This window comes from Perca fluviatilis, chromosome 14, assembly GCF_010015445.1.
Source record: "Perca fluviatilis chromosome 14, GENO_Pfluv_1.0, whole genome shotgun sequence".
Lineage (NCBI taxonomy): Eukaryota > Metazoa > Chordata > Actinopteri > Perciformes > Percidae > Perca > Perca fluviatilis.
In genome coordinates this window covers 10,513,894-10,532,791 of record NC_053125.1, presented here as the reverse complement: position 1 = coordinate 10,532,791, position 18,898 = coordinate 10,513,894, and the positions used below count along the sequence as shown (strand labels likewise).

The window sequence follows — 18,898 nt, the reverse complement described above, 5'->3', positions numbered from 1 at the left end:
GAACGTCGAAGGTGTGTTTTTTTGACTCTCGGCATGTGGTTGTTGCGACAGCCAGAAGACAAACTTTGTTTCAAAAGAAGCTGGAGGCAGCAAAAAAAAAAACACCACTGGCTAAACTATTTAAAAATGGCAGGTTTGTTCAGGACACCCCCGTCTGTTGCTAGCAATGATGACGCAGTGATTAGTGATATTTCTCTCCGACCAATCAGTAGTCTGCAGGTTTTCACGTCACCTTTTGGTATCGCCTCAGCTCGCTTGGAACCTCGATGGAGGTGGTACTAAAAACAGTACCTGTAAACAGGTACCAGGGACTTTTTTGTAATGGAAAACCAAAAAAGGCGAGTCGAGCAGGTACCATGTAATGGAAAAACACCATAAATGATTTCTTTGTGTCTCTGTACTAGCATACAGAGGAACACGTAGACCAGTGTTTAATAAATAGTGTTGTTCACACTCCAGACCAGTAGGTGGCACTGCAGTAGCAGGAATGACAGTTGACCACCAGCAGTAAAGAAAGAAACGGGGAGTAGTGGTTGTAATGTAAGGGAACACGTGTTTTTATTCTTTCCTCTGAATTTCAAATGTGGATAAAACAACTTGTGATTACAGTATGCTTTCATGTTTATTTAAACTTGCTGTTGGGCTGTTACTCATTTGGTGGTTTTATTTTGGAGTGAAATAAATACAACTGGTGATTTTAGGTAAGCTTTTGATTTGGAAATACAGCATTGCATGATGGGATGTCCCAGTTCTCCTCAAGTAAAATAATCAAGTAAATAACCTTTGCCAGCCTTAGTACCAACCTGTTTCTTATGTATTAAATTCCTGGAGAGTCTCACCCTTTCATAGTCAGTCAGTGGTTTTGGTCATTTCTATATTGTCAGCACCATCAGTCAGCGTGGTGTTTCTGTGAAAGACTCCCCCGTCTCTGATCTGTACAACTCATACTTACCTGGCAGGGGAGATACCATGATCAAGAAGGTGGTTCACCCAGGGTGAGGCTTGGCCATTGCACTCCGGCTGAGCTGACCTCTGCGAATTCCCCAAATGTGGGAATCTCGACTGCATAATTTCTGGTAGTGGGGGACTGCGTTCGCGCTCTCCCCTGATGATGTGTGAAATTAAAACATAATTCTGAAGGAACAGTGGAAGAACTTTTAGAAGAGGCTGAATTACATGTACTGGTGTAGTGTTTGTAGTGTATCAAAATGTTTTATATTGGCTGCTGTGAATCTGTTCAAGTTTCAATTAAAGTACGGATCAATACAATTAGATTAATCAATGCCATGTAACTTGTGTGCCACTATTTAAGAAGCTAAAGAAGTCCCTGTGATTGTGTTAATATACCCTCAAACATATTTTGTTCAAGTTAACTCAGATTCAGAATTCTGAAGGTCTGCGTTTGCTTTTTCCTCTGACAATCTTATTAAAGATAACCTAATGTAGATACATGTTAACATTCACAAATGGCATGGCATTTACCCGTTGCTCTGGCACCTTAGTAACTGTGAAACACTACGCAGAGGTTGTATTTATTCATTCAGACACAAAACAACAATATGGAATACATCTTAATTGATTCACACCAGCACTGTTGCATTTAAAAAAATCAAAGTTATATAAATAGATATATTACAGTGCCTTGCGAAAGTATTCGGCCCCCTTGAACTTTTCGACCTTTTGCCACATTTCAGGCCTCAAACATAAAGATATAAAACTGTAATTTTTTGTGAAGAATCAACAACAAGTGGGACACAATCATGAAGTGGAACGAAATTTATTGGATATTTCAAACCTTTTAAACAAATAAAAAACTGAAATATTGGGCGTGCAAAATTATTCAGCCCCCTTAAGTTAATACTTTGTAGCGCCACCTTTTGCTGCGATTACAGCTGTAAGTTGCTTGGGGTATGTCTCTATCAGTTTTGCACATCGAGAGACTGACATTTTTGCCCATTCCTCCTTGCAAAACAGCTCGAGCTCAGTGAGGTTGGATGGAGAGCGTTTGTGAACAGCAGTTTTCAGTTCTTTCCACAGATTCTCGATTGGATTCAGGTCTGGACTTTGACTTGGCCATTCTAACACCTGGATATGTTTATTTGTGAACCATTCCATTGTAGATTTTGCTTTATGTTTTGGATCATTGTCTTGTTGGAAGACAAATCTCCGTCCCAGTCTCAGGTCTTTTGCAGACTCCATCAGGTTTTCTTCCAGAATGGTCCTGTATTTGGCTCCATCCATCTTCCCATCAATTTTAACCATCTTCCCTGTCCCTGCTGAAGAAAAGCAGGCCCAAACCATGATGCTGCCACCACCATGTTTGACAGTGGGGATGGTGTGTTCAGGGTGATGAGCTGTGTTGCTTTTACGCCAAACATAACGTTTTGCATTGTTGCCAAAAAGTTCGATTTTGGTTTCATCTGACCACAGCACCTTCTTCCACATGTTTGGTGTGTCTCCCAGGTGGCTTTTGGCAAACTTTAAACAACACTTTTATGGATATCTTTAAGAAATGGCTTTCTTCTTGCCACTCTTCCATAAAGGCCAGATTTGTGCAGTATACGACTGATTGTTGTCCTATGGACAGAGTCTCCCACCTCAGCTGTAGATCTCTGCAGTTCATCCAGAGTGATCATGGGCCTCTTGGCTGCATCTCTGATCAGTCTTCTCATTGTATGAGCTGAAAGTTTAGAGGGACGGCCGGGTCTTCGTAGATTTGTAGTGGTCTGATACTCCTTCCATTTCAATATTATCGCTTGCACAGTGCTCCTTGGGATGTTTAAAGCTTGGGAAATCTTTTGTATCCAACCGGCTTTAAACTTCTCCACAACAGTATCTCGGACCTGCCTGGTGTGTTCCTTGTTCTTCATGATGCTCTCTGCGCTTTACACAGACCTCTGAGACTATCACAGAGCAGGTGCATTTATACGGAGACTTGATTACACACAGCTGGATTCTATTTATCATCATTAGTCATTTAGGTCAACATTGGATCATTCAGAGATCCTCACTGAACTTCTGGAGAGAGTTTGCTGCACTGAAAGTAAAGGGGCTGAATAATTTTGCACGCCCACTTTTTCAGTTTTATATTTGTTAAAAAAGTTTGAAATAGCCAATGAATTTCGTTCCACTTCATAATTGGGACCCACTTGTTGTTGATTCTTCACAAAAAATTACAGTTTTATATCTTTGTTTGAGGCCTGAAATGTGGCAAAAGGTCGAAACGTTCAAGGGGGCCGAATACTTTCGCAAGGCACTGTATCTTTGCCACTACAACGTGCAGTATTTGTGTTTTTGCAGCAGGATGGTCATACTAGAGACTGTCGGAGCTCCATTTGTTTTGAAAACTGAGACAATGTTATAATGGTCAATATTTCACCCCCAGAGGACTCTGTCATGATCAGTCTTAAAATGTTAACATTAATGAGAAATGCACACAGTTGAATGTGTAGTATCTGTTTCTTATCAGTTCAATATCTGATATGTCCTCTACCCAGGGAATGTATATAAATAGATTTTTAGAACTGGGAGATGGAATAGGGGCTTGCGCCGTCCACTCCACGCATCAATCTGGTATTACAGTCCAGGAACGGTGCACCCCCCTCTAAATGTTTAATATAAATGTCATTCATGTTATTACACTGTTAATTGGTTCAATTAATTAATTCCGTTTAATAATATTTATGGGCTGCATTTTGCTTAAATAAATATATAATTACTATATATTTACATTTGTTCATACTCTATTTTGTTTTGTATATGGTATGTTTTCATTTTTCTACAATGTCTATAATTCTCGTTTTAAGAGCAGGAGGCTGCAAAGTGGAGACATGTTATATGCACGTCACTGTAAAATGAATCTCTACATGTGAGGAAAATGTGAAAAAAAAAAAAAAAAATGTCTTGGTAGATCCTCAAACAGGTCTTGTTGGATTGTGTTGTTTAGCTTTATTACAGCTCAGTCTGATTATTAGGCTAGCTCATTCCCCAAAAGTGAAAATAATCTCTGCATAATTTCAGTTTACTGTTGTTTTCCAGTCTGCTTTCTGGTTACATGTCAAAAAGACTTTCAATATGTGTGCACTTTATTTTCTGTTACCTAAATGATTTCTTTGTGTCTCTGTACTTGCATACAGAGAAGCACATAGACCAATGTTTAATAAATAGTGTTGTTCACACTCCAGACCAGCAGGTGGCACTGCAGTAGCAGGAATGACAGTTGACCACCAGCAGTAAAGAAAGAAACGGGGAGTAGTGGTTGTAATGTAAGGGAACACGTGTTTTTATTCTTTCCTCTGAATTTCAAATGTGGATAAAACAACTTGTGATTACAGTATGCTTTCATGTTTATTTAAACTTGCTGTTGGGCTGTTACTCATTTGGTGGTTTTATTTTGGAGTGAAATAAATACAACTGGTGATTTTAGGTAAGCTTTTGATATGGAAATACAGCGTTGCATGATGGGATGTCCCAGTTCTTCTCAAGTAAAATGATCATCTAAATCAGTGGTTCTCAACCTTTTTTGTGCCAGCGCCCCCCTATCCATTATCCAGGTCCCTAACGCCCCCCATCAAATATTATGTAGGCTAAATGCCCCGAATATTAATGATTACGCCCTAATATAGGCCTATTATTGTTGTTACTATTGTTATCAAAAATAATAAAAAAATCAAATCATTGAATGACAATCAACACATGAATAGAAATTAAATATATTTATTACGGTTTTTAAATGTCAAATGCAACCATTTGACATTCAAATTAAATAACAGCAGCCAATCAGAACGACTAGATATGTAACATTCAAACTATAAATAGGTATTATCAAAAGACCTGCTGCATGGTGTGAACCTCAGCACCTTTAGAAGAGGACTATAATTTGAAGTGACCTTGGGTGTCATGAAATTAGCTTTAAATAAAATGTATTATGCTTATTATTATATTATTATTATTATTATTATTATTGTTATTATTATTACAAACACTAACAGTAGCCAATCAGAAACAGCTAGCAATTTAACATTCAAATCTATTTTTCATTCAAATCTAAAATCGAATTGTGCCAACGGAAAACAAGCTGGCACTTATCAAGGGGTAAAAGCAGAAGGATCACACACACACACACACACACACGCACACACACACACACACACACACACACACACACACACACACACACACACACACACGTATTTTGGTGATGACAACGACTTGAAGAACGACACCTACTGCCGAATGGAAATAAGTTTACAACCTTTGAAAGTTAGTGAGAGGCGTTTTTTTAATGCTTAGAAGAGTCTAGCTATGTTTGCTATCGCCTGTCTTGGGAGTAAATAGCAGAAAAAAACGTTTGGAGAAAACGCACTCCCACATCGCGCTATGTTTTGTGGAGGTGTGAGAGTCCCGTACAGTAAACAGTGACATCACTTCCTCTATCGCTTCCATAAGAAAGTTTTAAAACACCAAATATAAGCCCTGAACTGCCCGCGAGTTTATGGAACAGCTGACTGTTTGCCAAACAACAAAGCACAGTCGATATATCTCCGACGTCTCTTTTCTTTCTCTCTTTCTCCGTGAAATGAAGCTGCATTCAGGTACAGTAGGAAACGTTGTGTAAACCATCTGACAAAAACTGTTACTGTGGTGTGCTACATTGGGGGTTAAAGAATACAACAGGACGTCGCAGCGATTGCTTTTTTTTATCTGAACGCAGCTTCACGTAGTAGCTACAGAGCTCATTTAAGACGATACTCTGACGGCCCGTTTCCATGAAGGCAGCACGGAGCTGCACCAAACAAAGCTGACAGAAGCACAGAGAAGATACCCGTCTGGTCCAGTCGCAGTGCTGTAAACTGGCAGCTTTTAATGTTGCAGACTACTTATTCTTTAGTAGTTTTTAAGTGTAAACATGTATTGTTATTGTGAATCTTTGGTTTAAACTAGCTTTCAAACAAACGCCCCCCAACGGCACCTCAACGACCCCTTTTCCAAAATATTGCTTCCAACGCCCCCCATCATCTTCTGAACGCCCCCTGGGGGGCGGTACCGCCCCCGTTGAGAAACACTGATCTAAATAATCTTTGCCAGCCTTAGTACCAACCTGTTTCTTATGTATTAAATTCCTGGAGAGTCTCACCCTTTCATAGTCAGTCAGTGGTTTTGGTCATTTCTATATTGTCAGCACCATCAGTCAGCGTGGTGTTTCTGTGAAAGACTCCCCCGTCTCTGATCTGTACAACTCATACTTACCTGGCAGGGGAGATGCCATGATCAAGAAGGTGGTTCACCCAGGGTGAGGCTTGGCCATTGCACTCCGGCTGAGCTGACCTCTGCGAATTCCCCAAATGTGGGAATCTCGACTGCATAATTTCTGGTAGTGGGGGACTGCGTTCGCGCTCTCCCCTGATGATGTGTGAAAGAAAATAACTAAATTATAGTGTACTTGTGCCTGAGAATTCGGTGATTGATTAATCCAGGTTACCTATAAATTATCTATACTGTTGCACAAAATGATTGTGATGTACAGACATGTTTAAAGTATATAGTGTTGTGTGCCACATATTCACGAATTTACTGAAGGTAAAGTAATTGATATTGGGTTTTAGTCCCTTTGCAGTCTGCATCTTCGATTGATAAGGCCATCCCAATGAAAATAGCCAATTAACCAATGGTTAATAGCAGTGGTTCCCATAATTAATCTCATGTGGGTCTTGAGATGATTGATAGAATAGGAAAGCAAAACATCTTTTCAATTTCAATTACTGGACACATTTAAATTATCAGGCCTTTAAAAACATTCTGACCAAATCAATCGTAGTAGGAAAAACATTTTGCCTAATTTAACAACTCAAATAGACATACATTTGAATGGGGTCACATTCATTCAACATTTAGTTTCACTTTTTTTTTTTTATTGAGCTACAGATTATTGTACCGACAGTGAATTAGTCAAGTCAGCGCTCGTTTATTTTTTTAGAACTGTGAAAGTATAATTACAACTATTAATCTGTATACGTAAAATCTTCGTTACAGAAAAACAGAATTAAAGGTTACAGTGCAAAACCGAAAAACAACTAAAGAATGAGGGTAGAAATAAAGAAAATAAAAATGGCTATATATATACACACACACACACACACACACACACACACACACACACACACACACACACACACACACACACACACACACACACACACAGAAGAATATCATCTGCATATAACAACATTTTATTTGTGTCTTTTGTATTGTAGCCGTGAATTTGGGGATCCAGTCTCACTTTTTTTTTCTTTTTTTTTTTCAAGTCTTTGTACAAAGCACGGGTAGCAGCAATACAGTGAATGCCAGTAAGTATGGTTACAATATGATGAGACAATATAAATCAAATGCTAGCCACGTAGGCCTAGTGCCCTTATTGAAATAAAAGAAACAACACAAAAGGGAAAAGCGAGAAACAAAAACAGAAGAGGCACACACATGCCTGCGCACCTGAACACAGACGTGCACGTGTTCACTTGCTCCCATATGTCCAAAAAGTCGAAACATACTTCTATTTGCACACACACACACTTGCGCACATATACAAGAACGAAACATGAGAGAACTGTGGGGATGCGAATGGGTCGCCATTGATTACAGCGATATGGTCAATGTTTTCCTTAGCCAAAATATACTAGGCATCAAGGCAGGCTATCCCCCCATCTTATAATATAGGCGTTCCATTTTTCACAGAGGGCATCACCTTTGTCCCTTTTGTAATCTGAGGCTAAAAGTCAGTAGTTCCATAGTTTGGATATCTTTAATTATGACTCTCCACTGGTTAACCGTGGGAGGTTCTGTGATGAGCCATCCTCTTGTTATGGCTTTTTTGCTCGCAGCCATGAAGATTTTTAGGAGGTATCTGTCTTTCTTTGGTAATTTAGCGTCCATGTTACCCAGGTAGAATGATAAGCAAGTTAAAATTATACTGAAAGACTTCTCTAATTATGCTTTCCAGGGATCCAGTCTTATACTTTGGGCAAGCGGTTCTATGGCTAGTGCAAATATTAATGCAGACAGAGGGCAACCTTGCCTTGTTCCTCTGAGTAACTTGAAAGAAGGGGATATTGTTTGATTAGTAAGGATTTGCACTGTTGGGCATTTATAAAGAAGCTAAATCCACGCTAGGAAGCTGCCTCCAATATTAAACCTTCGGAGGACCTCAAAGAGATACGGCCATTCAATCTGGTCGAATACTTTTTCAGCATCGAGGGAGAGTATGACCAGATCTTCATTTCCTCGTCTTTTGGTGTAAATAATATTAAAGGGTTGTTTCAGATTAAAAGTTGAGTTTCTATTGGGTATGAAGCCTGTTTGATCTATGTGAATTAGTTATGTCATTAATGGATTGAGCCTATTAGCTAAGACTTTGGCAAATAATTTTCCATCTAAATTTAAAAGGGAGATTGGGCCTACTTCCTGTGGATCTTTTCCCTTGTGGATTACTGTGTCACAAGCCAAAAAGGTTGGGAACCACAGGCTTATAGTATACTTGTATTCATCTCAGTACTGCAACTTGGTATCAGCCAAAACATCCCCAATTTTTTTTCTTCATATAACTTACTATTTATAGTTATAGTACATGTGTGATTTAATGAGACCAGTTTTCCCAATATATTTGTCTTGTTTTGTCACACTTTCAAAGTTTGGGGGAGACAGTGACTACACTGTTAGGCCTATCACAGTAAAGGTTTTGTGTGCTCATAAGGCTGGCTTTACCTACATGCATTTTATAAATTCCACTGTAATAATTTTTTTAAGACCTTATTTCTCATGGGACATTTTCTAACAATAGTGAGTGTTTCCAAGTGCGTTGTAGCTCTGGTGGCACTCAGAAAAGTGCACTGTGTGTACTACATTCACATTGGTGTTGGCTGATACTTGTTCTGGGAACAGTCCTTTCCTTTTCCTAGTAGTAGACTCAACCCATCCCACCCCATGTTAATACAGGATAGACATGACTCAAGTTGAATCCAAAAACTTTATTTATAAAAAGGAAATAACAGGAAATTGAACAACTTAACAGAAAACTACATAAGGAAAATATTTTTTTCATAACATACATGTGATAAGATACAATTATGTTTAGTGTCAATACAACTTTTGTGATGTGTGCTGATATTTTCAGTTTTTCTATTTCCTGTTTCATTCAGGAACAAGGTTGTAAGGTTGTATGCAGGTCTGATTAGATGCTTATATTTCTATGACAACTTAAGTATAATTTGCTCCTTTCTTTAACACCAGCAGTTAAGTTCCTTTTGATGGTTTTAACTGATGGGTAGCTTGTCTTCCAGGATGTTTAGCTGGTTGTTACCGTAATTGCCCTCCCTTCTCTGGTGTACACTTAGCTATTCCTCACATCATGTCCTTTGTAGTCATCCCCCCCACCCTGGTATCTCAAGTTCTCTTCATATTCTTTATCTAATGGTCTCTCCTTTATGCTTTCCTCCCAACTTCATCTCACACCCAGACCTTTCCCTTCCCGCTACTATTGGTTCCATGTTGGCCGCCGCAGCAGCCTGTGCCCAGGCCACGGTGCCGCGTGGCCGGTAGGTTCTTGTACACAGCCCGGCTGTACGGGATGAAGCACAGGCCCAGCTGAAGGTGTCGGGCCAGGCGACAGTATGCAGCCAGTGCCAGGACCAGCAGAGGGGTGACCAAGAGGAAGCCCACTACCAGTAGAGCCACGCAGCCTCCGTCAGTCAGCAGGTCTGAGCAGTAGGGGGTCGTCCCGTGAGGGCGGACCTGGGGAGCCGTGAGAAGAAAGACAGCAGTTGTAATGATATGGCTGCAGGATGTTGGAGAGATAAGAGGTAAGTTTGTTATTTAATCAGTGTGCCACTTGTGTCGACAAGTTTTATAAATCTTTATTTGACCAGGGTAGCTTCACTGAGCGTAATACAGTTTCAGGGATCCGCTACTCTCACACAGTTGCACATTCATACATGGAAGTTGTCCAATTAAAAAAAAAAAAAAAAAGGTACTATTTCGCTTTTCCAAATAACTGTCAGAACTGTGTTCTGTCTGGGTATCAAACTGGTTTCTATCCAGTAGGGGTGGGCGATATATATATAGTCTACGATAATATCGTCATTGTTGTTAACGATGTGCAAATTGACATTATCGAGTATTTAAATTACTTAAAAAAAAAAAAACACTTAAAAACACTTAAACACCCATTGGAACGCTACACATTCACTCATGTCAACAAAGATGGCGGCGCGCGATTGTGCAGCGGCTACTAGCTCGTCGGTGTATATTTATACAAGTACAGCTACACTAAACTAATCAATGCAGGACTACGATACAACACAGTCGTTATGAGAGCCTTCCAGGCATCCCAGAGGACATAGCCAGACCGGGCGCTCTGTGGGTTGTTGTCGGCATCTAACACAATTTACATTACAGCAGAGGTGTACAACGGAATGTTTACTAAAGAGTTCAATGTTCCTACACTATGTCAATTAGTATAGTATTAGTATTATGTTTTACTTGAATACTTACATTTTAAAGAAAATAAATAAGAACTGTTTGCTTCAACATTGTGCCGATTATTATCATCAGTGATTAAGTAACTCAAAAACACATTTTTAAAGGATATCTTCTAATTATCGTCAAAATCGGCAAAAATATCTATATTTTTTGTCCATATCGCCCACCCCTACTATCCAGTAATAATCCTGTTTCTTGTAAACTGAATTTTTTATGATCTTGTGTTTATTCATGCTGAGGAAAAACTTTCAGATTGAGGTCAATAGTCAGGTCCAGCTGCATAGCAGCTGGGCAGGATGGATACACTGTTTGGGCCCTCTACTGCAATGGCATTATATATTTAAAATTTGCCATGTCATATTTTAAAATGGATACAGTTGTAGCACAGAATGGGTGATATTTTTTCTTTTATTCTTTAAATACTTGTGTGAAGTGCAGGGAAGAACAGTACAAAAGAAGACCTGCTCTATGTGGTATGTGTGTCTGAGGTGAGGACAGACACTAGTTGGTAGTCGGAGATCTCTCACATGCTCACATGCACTGAATCAGTAGGCCACTAAATTTTGTTTTGACATGAATAAAATGAATCAAACTTTTAGGAACTTGGTAGAAACTACTGTTGATCAGTATAAACTGTATGTTAAAGCATGTTTACGTGTTGCTGAGCCGAACACTGGGGTAGTGGGAGAGGAGGTAAAAGGGTCAGGATTTGAGTGTGGGAGAGTAATGGAGAGACAGCAGGCCTGAATCATCCTTATCGCCCAATGAAGGATGAAGGGAACACTCGAGTGCATTAGGAAAGTGCAGAGAGTAAAAGTTTTCAGGACTGATGTAGTTCAGGGGGGAGAAGAGTATTTATTATAGTAGATGGCATGCTGATAAGGTAATGATAAGCTAAAAAGTTTAACATTTCTGTATTTAAGATTAAGCTGGTTTGATTAATTTTTTAGGAGAAAATGAAGCAGTAATTTAGTTGTTATATAATATAAGGACTCTCAGACTTGTGACTTGTGAAAAGACTTAAAATGGTAATTTCCAGATCTTGATAGTTGCATCTATATTGTGATGATATCCTGATAGATGTAGAGTTACAGCTGATCAGAAAGAAATTCCAGCTGGAGAGAGAAAGCAAAACATTGAGGGAGTTGGGGGGTAAGTACAAGCGAGTTGGAGAGAGATGGTTTAAACTGCAGTACACGGTGCAGGGCAGCTTTGAGGGTTGTAACAGATAAGATGTAGACATGTATGCTTCCTGAATTGCTCCAGATCTGAGCCAGGTTTTATGGAGAAAACCCTCTTTAGAGTGTGTTTATTTTTGCTCATGTGAAATATTGTTTGGTGTGTTTCTGGATGACAAACAGAATTCCCTCAAGTAAGTGTTCTCAATGTTGCCTGTTCAATTCCAAGAACCCTAAATACTTATCCCATCTTTCTTTCTATGCTTTTTATTCTCACCCCTTTTTTCTTTTGATTTCTCACCCTCTCTCCAGCCTCCCAGGTCCTGGTTAATCCCTCTCTAAGCTGCTGTCACATGAGGCCTAATTGTGAAAGAGCAGGAGAACAGAATCCTGGTCTCTCCAGTCATTAAAGAGGTCGTCGGCCTACAGAAATGCCATCGGTATGCATTAAAAGTCTCTGAACCGTGATGATATTTGAGGGTAGCCCAGATTAATGCTTACTGACTAATGGGTCAAGTAGGTGGTTTTGTTTGAGTTACATGTCTCTTTTATTTTTTCAGCTGTTCTGAAATGCATTTTTATATTTTGTCTGTTCCAAAGCATGCTTTAATTCTCAACTAGCTACCAAACAGTCTTTGAAAGTTTTGGGTTTTGACGTCTGGCTCCCTAGACTCCTAACCCCTCGCCCCCTCCAGTTTTTCCAGTTCCTCAACATCTGAAACAACGTCAGACTTATCTGATTATAGAATCTCTCATCGCTGACGGAGCCAAACCCCACCCTAGTTCCCCCCACAGAACTATTTCAAACTTTTGGATCAAAGTTATGAGATTAGGACTTTTTGTGTTTAGATCTTTTATAAAAAGATGGATGTAGCCATCTCCCAGTTACTTTCATTTTTTGTTTAGATGTAGCAAATGTGTGTATAAACATTTATCCTTTTTTTTTTTTTTTTCTGAGGGAAAATATTAGACTTATTCTCAACAGATGATTTATGTGTCTGATAAAATAGTATGGAAGTATTAACCAGTGGTAAATTGTGTTCAATTGCAACAGAGCAGTAAAACAACGAATTTCTGCACAGAAGTTTGCACCAAATGTCCATATGCTCTGTTAAATGAATTCTCCCACGGAATAAATGGGAAGCCTAGAGCTGAGATTAAAATTGTCCAAACAAAGCCAGTTACAGTGTGACTGCTAATTGGCCAGTTGTAGATGACAGCCTTGCAGAAAAAGAGCCCCCAGACTCATAATTTTTTAATAAAAATAAATAAATAAAAGAAATCCTTCAACATACATACAGTGCTCAGGCTCACTCATCCACCCTCTCCCCTATCTCCCCGTTTCTTACTGTAGAGTGGCAGAGGAAGCCAAATACCACCATGACAATTGCCGGTGTCAGGATGGTCCCGAACACCAGTCCAGCGAGGCAGGCGTTTATCGTGGCAATAATCAGGTTCTGAGCCGTCACCAGCACCGAGCAGGCCCAGCAGTCCAGGGACCCCCGCAGCTCCAGAGGACCTTCACTGCCCCCACCGCCGCTCTCCGCTGCAGAATAAGGAGGAGGTACAACTACACGTGAAGGTGTTTCTCTGCCTCCACCCACAGCGGTAGTGGAGGCCAGGGAGTTGGAGTGGTGAAGATGCTGGTGGTGGTTGTTATGGTGATGGTAGTGATGAGGCGGCAGTTCCTCGGACAGGTCCAATGCCTGGTGGTGGGCCCCCTTTTCTAGAGTACCAGTCATACTCATAGTAAACTAAAATATAGAATAATAGACAAATAAACAAATTGAGATGGAGTGTGAGATGGAAATAGAAATGTTATCAGAATCAATGACAGAGCTTACAGAATTGCACGTGCTACTGCAGATGTTTTGAAACTGTTGGTCAGTCCCAATTAGCATGTTTGGAGGCTATATTTGTGGAAAACATGTCTTAAGAGACTGGATGAGTACAGTGTTTTGGTGCCATAATTACACAATACTTTTGTACCTCATTAAATTCCACTCTTCAGAGGCTTAGTGGCTCTGGGTTCACAAAGAGGTTGAAGGTTTTATCTGTCCGGAAGCAAGCCTTGTGTGATGTCTTCTGTGAGGTGATGATTATCAGAGAGCTGATTGTCCAAAAGGAAAGGGGACATAATTGCTAAATGTAGTTTGTGTAGTAGAGAGATGAAGGCTAACTTGCATCAAAGTCTATTTGTGTACAACCATGCGTTTGTGTTTATTTGTGCTGTCATGCCTGTGGGTTAAGTAGAGATGGTATTAAAGACAGAAGTCCTCCATGTAAATTCTTTGATACAAGCACCTTGTAGTTTGCATTCATTTAATTTTATGACCGATTATGTGGTTCTGTGTCTGGTACAGGATATCCTTACTTCTCAAAGGTCCCAGTTAGACAGGGGCCATCTCTGAGTAACCAGTTTTGGAAAAATCCCAGTAAGGATGACATAGTCAACCTGTCTGTCTTTCCTTTTAGCCAAAACGATGAATGCTGGGTGCTTTGACGTTCAGCAATCTTTACTGTTAATATTTTTGCTTTTAAGGGGACGCATGAATTATTTGTTAAATTTCAATGGTGGTAACTCTCAAGGTAATTTGATAGCTCAAGACGTATCATAAAGTACCATATTGGTATACTTTATTGTACGTGTGCAACACCAAAATGCTCTGACGTTGAGGCTTCCTTTTTTTTTATATATATAAAAACAAATCAAAACTTACAAAACTGAAAATTCTTATTTCAAAAGTAGTCAATATTTTATTTGGTTGTCTCCATAAAGTTTAAACACTATGTTCATGTGCAACTATGGATGGGCGATATGGCCTAAAATCCATATTGCGATATACATTGCAGCCTCTTGCGATAACAATATATATCACGATATATAAATTATAATGAAACCATTTCAGACCAGGTTCCATAGACCCTAAGGAAAACTGCTAAATGTATTTTTTTTTATTTTTTTTAAAAGAGAAAGAAACGTAATATGTAGTTTTGAGAACATTTATTGTTCAAAACTGTAATTATACAACATAATGTTGCAGATGAATAAAATTCAAGTACACTAGTTGCAGAGACTTTGACAAAGAAAAAGCTTAAAGTATTGGGTGTCTTCTCTTTAGTGCAAACCATTCTAAAAGGCACTACACTTAGTAAGTTTAAGTCCTTGGTTCTTAAATGCCACCCGAGATGCAGAGAACAGGAAAAACTGGTGTCTGTTTAGTTAAGGAACAGACACTGTACTGAAAATACTTTCAGTATTAGGCAAAGATGCACAGATACTTTAAATAAAAACATATTTCAAACAAAGTTTCCCACCTGCAGCCTTATATGTAACGCATTTTAGCACGCGGGCACACACACACACACACACACACACACACACACACACACACACACACACACACACACACACACACACACACACACACACACACACACACACACACACGAGTTGGGACTTTTCCTGGTGGGCCGGTCTGATAATAGTTATACATTGCAAGTTGGCTGGTCAAACGGTGCAGCCTCTGCTCAACCCGTACAGCGGGGGCCATAAACGTCCCGGTAAATTTTTTGGTCCCACTCCGCCGCTGTGCACACGCACTCACGGCTGTATGTTCAGCGGGGAAATACAACGTCTGCAAACACCGGCTGCCAAGACTCCAATCGTCCGTCATATAGTGAATGATCAGGCTGGTGAAAGGCTCCATGGTACGGCTCGACCACAGCTCCGTTGTAGCAGCTTAAATCCAAACCCAAGTCCAAATAATGGATGTTGCACCGGCCTTTTTCACCAGCTCCTTGTTTCGCTTTTAGTCATGTTTACTCAAGATGACGATGACGCGTTGCAGCTCGTGGCTCTAAACTTCGCGGGTAGATTCATCAACATGAATTATCGCGATAGTGCAATATAATTAAAATCTCTATCGTAGGCCAATTTTGAATCGTTTCTATTGCATATCGTCTATATCGGCCATCCCTATGCGCAACGTATCATTTCAGCTGTTCCACTTAGCGCTCCCCCTAGAGGCATGGAGAACTTCCGTTGTGTAAACTGGATGCAGTGTTTTTTTTGTTGCATTTGTTTTCGGGGTTTGTGTGCTTTTCTTTTTGCATCTTTTCTATATTTGCAACGCATTTCTGTAATTGGTTGTGTGTATTTGCTGCGCGTCTGTGTTAAATGAATGAAGATGTTTTCTTAATATGCTTGTGTTTTGTCTATTTGTGTGTTTCATTAAGTTGCAGTGTGTTTGCCCATGTCCTCCACCGTACATGGTAACGTTAGTTGAGTTGTGCCAGGAAAAGTCAGCGTCATGAGGCGAGACAAATTAAGGTTAGAAAAAAAGATTGTGGTTTGGATTTAAACACTCCTGAGGAACAAACAAGCGTTTTCCGTGTGAATGTTTTTTCGCCATAAAGTGAACTTCGCTCTCTGGCTTGAGAGCGCTGTGTTTTATGTTGACACCACGTTGTGCTATTTCATTTTGAGATTATTTTACATTGAATATTGGAGTGCATAAATAAGTGTTTTGGCATGGCTGGCAAAGTGGCCCTATTTTCATGGTATTGAAAGAGGGATTTTATTCTTGCATGTTTTATTTTGTTGTGCATTCACAAATCGCACCCTGTGTAACGTTACAGTTCAGACTCAGAATAATGTGGCTGGGTTAATGCTAGCATCCCCTGCATCAGAACTATGTGCAATGTTGACGTCCGTTTTATAAATTACGAGAATTGGATTATGATTATTAAAACAGTTACAAAGCCTGTAATGGCTAGCTCCGGAAAATTAAATGAAGCCATGTTCAACTTAATGTTATTTTCTTCACAGAACAGCCATACACTCCATTTTTATTTTTAAAGGCCAGTTATTTCATGGATCCAGGATAAATAAATAATGTTTTCCTTAAGCTGAGAAGTATAGTACACTTATGTTAAAATCATTGAGGAGGCAGTATTTTTTAAAGGCCAGTTATTTCATGGATCCAGGATACTATACATCCTGATAAAGTTCCCTTTGGGCCTTTGGAATTAAAATAGCCCCACATCATCACATACCATTCACCATACCTAGAGATTGGCATGGGGTACTTTCCATAAGATCATCTCTCAATGCAAATCAAACCAGCTATTAGGCTAACTGAAATAAAACCATGCCAATCTCTTGGTATGGTGAACGGTATGTGATGATGTGGGGCTATTTTAATTCCAAAGGCCAAGGGAACTTTATCAGGATGTATAGTATCCTGGATCCATGAAATAACTGGCCTTTAAAAATAAAAATCTGCCTGCCTCTATGGGAATTTAACATAGGGGTGTACTTACTTATGCCCCCTGTATTTTAAGGAAGAACATTTATTTATTTACGATACATTATTCATTCACAAAGAAAATTGGTGTCCTTAAAGGTTGGAGTTTTCCTAATTTTTTTAATCAAGACATTAAGATCAATTTTCAAAAGATGTTTTTTTTTTATTTATTTTTTTTATTCCTCACTTTAGTCAACTTTAGCATGGGTGTGTTATGCAAGCCACTGTAAGTAAAATGACTCCTCAGATTGTGCTTCTTTTTCACATCAGAATTGATGGTGGAAGATAATCTTGACGATGCTGTCCTGGGTGCTTGAGCGTTGTTTATTTTCCACGTCTCTTTCCCATTGTTGTCCCAAGTGTTGTTTTAAGGTGGAGGGTCACGTAGGAAGGACTGGCAGGAAAGTGTGTATGCGCACATGCATGTGTGTGTGAGGTGACTCATTGTGCCCCTTACTGAAAATACATTTAGGCTCTCCACCCATTTTACTCACTGTTCTTGCTATTGTTTGAATAGCATTTTTTAAATAATACGTCATGTCGTTGTTTTAATTAAGGAATTCTAAATCAGGGACTATTGTGCAACTAAGGTAAGGTAGCTGCCACATCGTGGCATGTAGTCACCCAGTACATCTTCTTGATTGATTCTAAACTCTTCATAGTTTGCACGCCATAATGTAGATGCTCAGCTAGTTCTTGCAGTGTTGTCATGCTGGATGCTGCAGAGAGATTTTGTATTGTTAAAAAAGAATGGTTTCTATTTATTCTATCAGCTGCAATAATTAATTCTATGTCTCTCAAACCTCTTAGACTTGTTGCTTTATGTTCTTTATTAGTAGTAAATAAGATATTTTTGCTCTTTTTCACTGTATCAGTTGTCTCACATGTCTCAGCGGTTATATCCTAATGAAATGATTTAAAAGTGTCTGAGTGATGCAGCTGCACTTGTACTCACATTGTGCTGTGGGGCCCGGTAGACCTCTTGGTGTTCGTTCTCCAGATTGTTACCGCTTTTCTCACTTCTTCTCAAGACCACTTCTGTCCAGTCAGTCCTCCACGCACACGTTCTCCCCTTACACTTTAACAAAGACGTTTTTAGTTATCTCTTTATCCCTTCAACTCTCAACTCCTCTCTCTGGAAACAGGGTTACTTTTCACCCTCCTGTCCTTATGTGAAGTTGAAAGAGCGTTTGGTGTGTTTTTGGAGGTTCCCTCCTAAAGCCTTATCTATTTCGTAGTGGTATGTTGGTATGTTGGCTTCCTGCAGCTCTGGTCTCCTGCTGTTTCTTCTCTTCACTATCCAGAGTTGTCAGTGGATCTGATTATGCCCCAGAGTCTCCGTTTTCTTTCCACATGCAAAATCTAACTCCTATGCTGTTGTGATAAAGTAGTTACACACAGATGCTCCTTCATCATTGGCTGAAAACAACTCCCAATTGCTGTGGTCTTTGTCTTAAGTATGTCAAACTTCTGTCTGTCTGCCCTCCCCTTTGTACCTCCCCATTTGATTGAGTCCACAGTGCTGTCTCTCCTTCCCTCCCTCCTCTACATCCATCCCACAGTCTCTCCACCCACCAGGCTTATCAGACCCCTGCCTTTCTCCAGCAAATCCTCTCAGCATAAGCATTCCACCTCACATATCCAGGACATGTTACACCCCCCTTTACCCTGTCCCTATTGCAGTGGGGGCTGGGTGTTGTGTGTTGGGGGTCAGAGTGAGGCGGCTTGCCTGATAAGTTAAGGTTCAGGAGAGCAGAATATGAGGGGGAAGGGCAGCAGACACAGACTTGTGTTAAGAGTAGTAGAGAAGAGGTACCATGGCGCTCAACACATTATTCAGGTTGTCTATTTTGTTACGTTTGGTTGTATATGAGTCCAAAA

At 39.8% G+C, this 18,898-nt stretch overlaps 1 protein-coding gene, 1 long non-coding RNA gene and 3 other non-coding genes across 6 annotated transcripts; 4 read left to right on the top strand and 1 right to left on the bottom strand.

Annotated features, from left to right (window-relative positions):
- The first annotated feature begins 944 nt into the window (after positions 1-944).
- Positions 945-1,108, top strand: LOC120573713. Its single transcript, XR_005641754.1, has one exon. It is a non-coding gene; the product is annotated as a U1 spliceosomal RNA (small nuclear RNA).
- Positions 1,109-3,419: 2,311 nt separating this feature from the next.
- LOC120573737 lies at positions 3,420-3,603 on the top strand. The gene has a single exon (XR_005641777.1). It is a non-coding gene; the product is annotated as a U2 spliceosomal RNA (small nuclear RNA).
- Positions 3,604-6,241: 2,638 nt separating this feature from the next.
- LOC120573725 lies at positions 6,242-6,405 on the top strand. Its single transcript, XR_005641765.1, has one exon. It is a non-coding gene; the product is annotated as a U1 spliceosomal RNA (small nuclear RNA).
- A 3,068-nt stretch (positions 6,406-9,473) lies between these two features.
- Positions 9,474-18,555, bottom strand: tmem88b (transmembrane protein 88 b). Of its 2 annotated transcripts, XM_039822839.1 has the most exons (4): positions 17,973-18,555; positions 13,698-13,818; positions 13,058-13,462; positions 9,474-9,783 (listed from the first exon to the last, which is right to left on the bottom strand). In XM_039822839.1, exons 3-4 carry the CDS (start codon positions 13,454-13,456, stop codon positions 9,499-9,501), a joined length of 684 nt encoding a protein of 227 aa, XP_039678773.1. In that variant the 5' UTR covers positions 13,457-13,462; positions 13,698-13,818; positions 17,973-18,555; the 3' UTR covers positions 9,474-9,498. The 2 variants fall into 2 exon arrangements, with proteins under 2 accessions (XP_039678773.1, XP_039678772.1); XM_039822838.1 differs by lacking the exon at positions 13,698-13,818 and having other exon boundaries at positions 17,973-18,553.
- LOC120573244 lies at positions 9,725-13,173 on the top strand. The gene is made up of 3 exons (XR_005641668.1): positions 9,725-9,851; positions 12,021-12,148; positions 13,063-13,173. It is a non-coding gene; the product is annotated as an uncharacterized LOC120573244 (long non-coding RNA).
- Positions 18,556-18,898: the final 343 nt, after the last annotated feature.

What these genes read in the sequence shown, in the direction of transcription:
- tmem88b (XM_039822839.1), bottom strand. Translation starts at nt 13,456, where the DNA reads ATGAGTATGACTGGTACTCTAGAAAAGGGGGCCCACCACCAGGCATTG. An exon ending in GCTTCCTCTGCCACTCTACA is followed by an intron (nt 9,784 to 13,057) that starts GTAAGAAACGGG and finishes ACGGCTCCCCAG; the next exon opens with GTCCGCCCTCACGGGACGAC.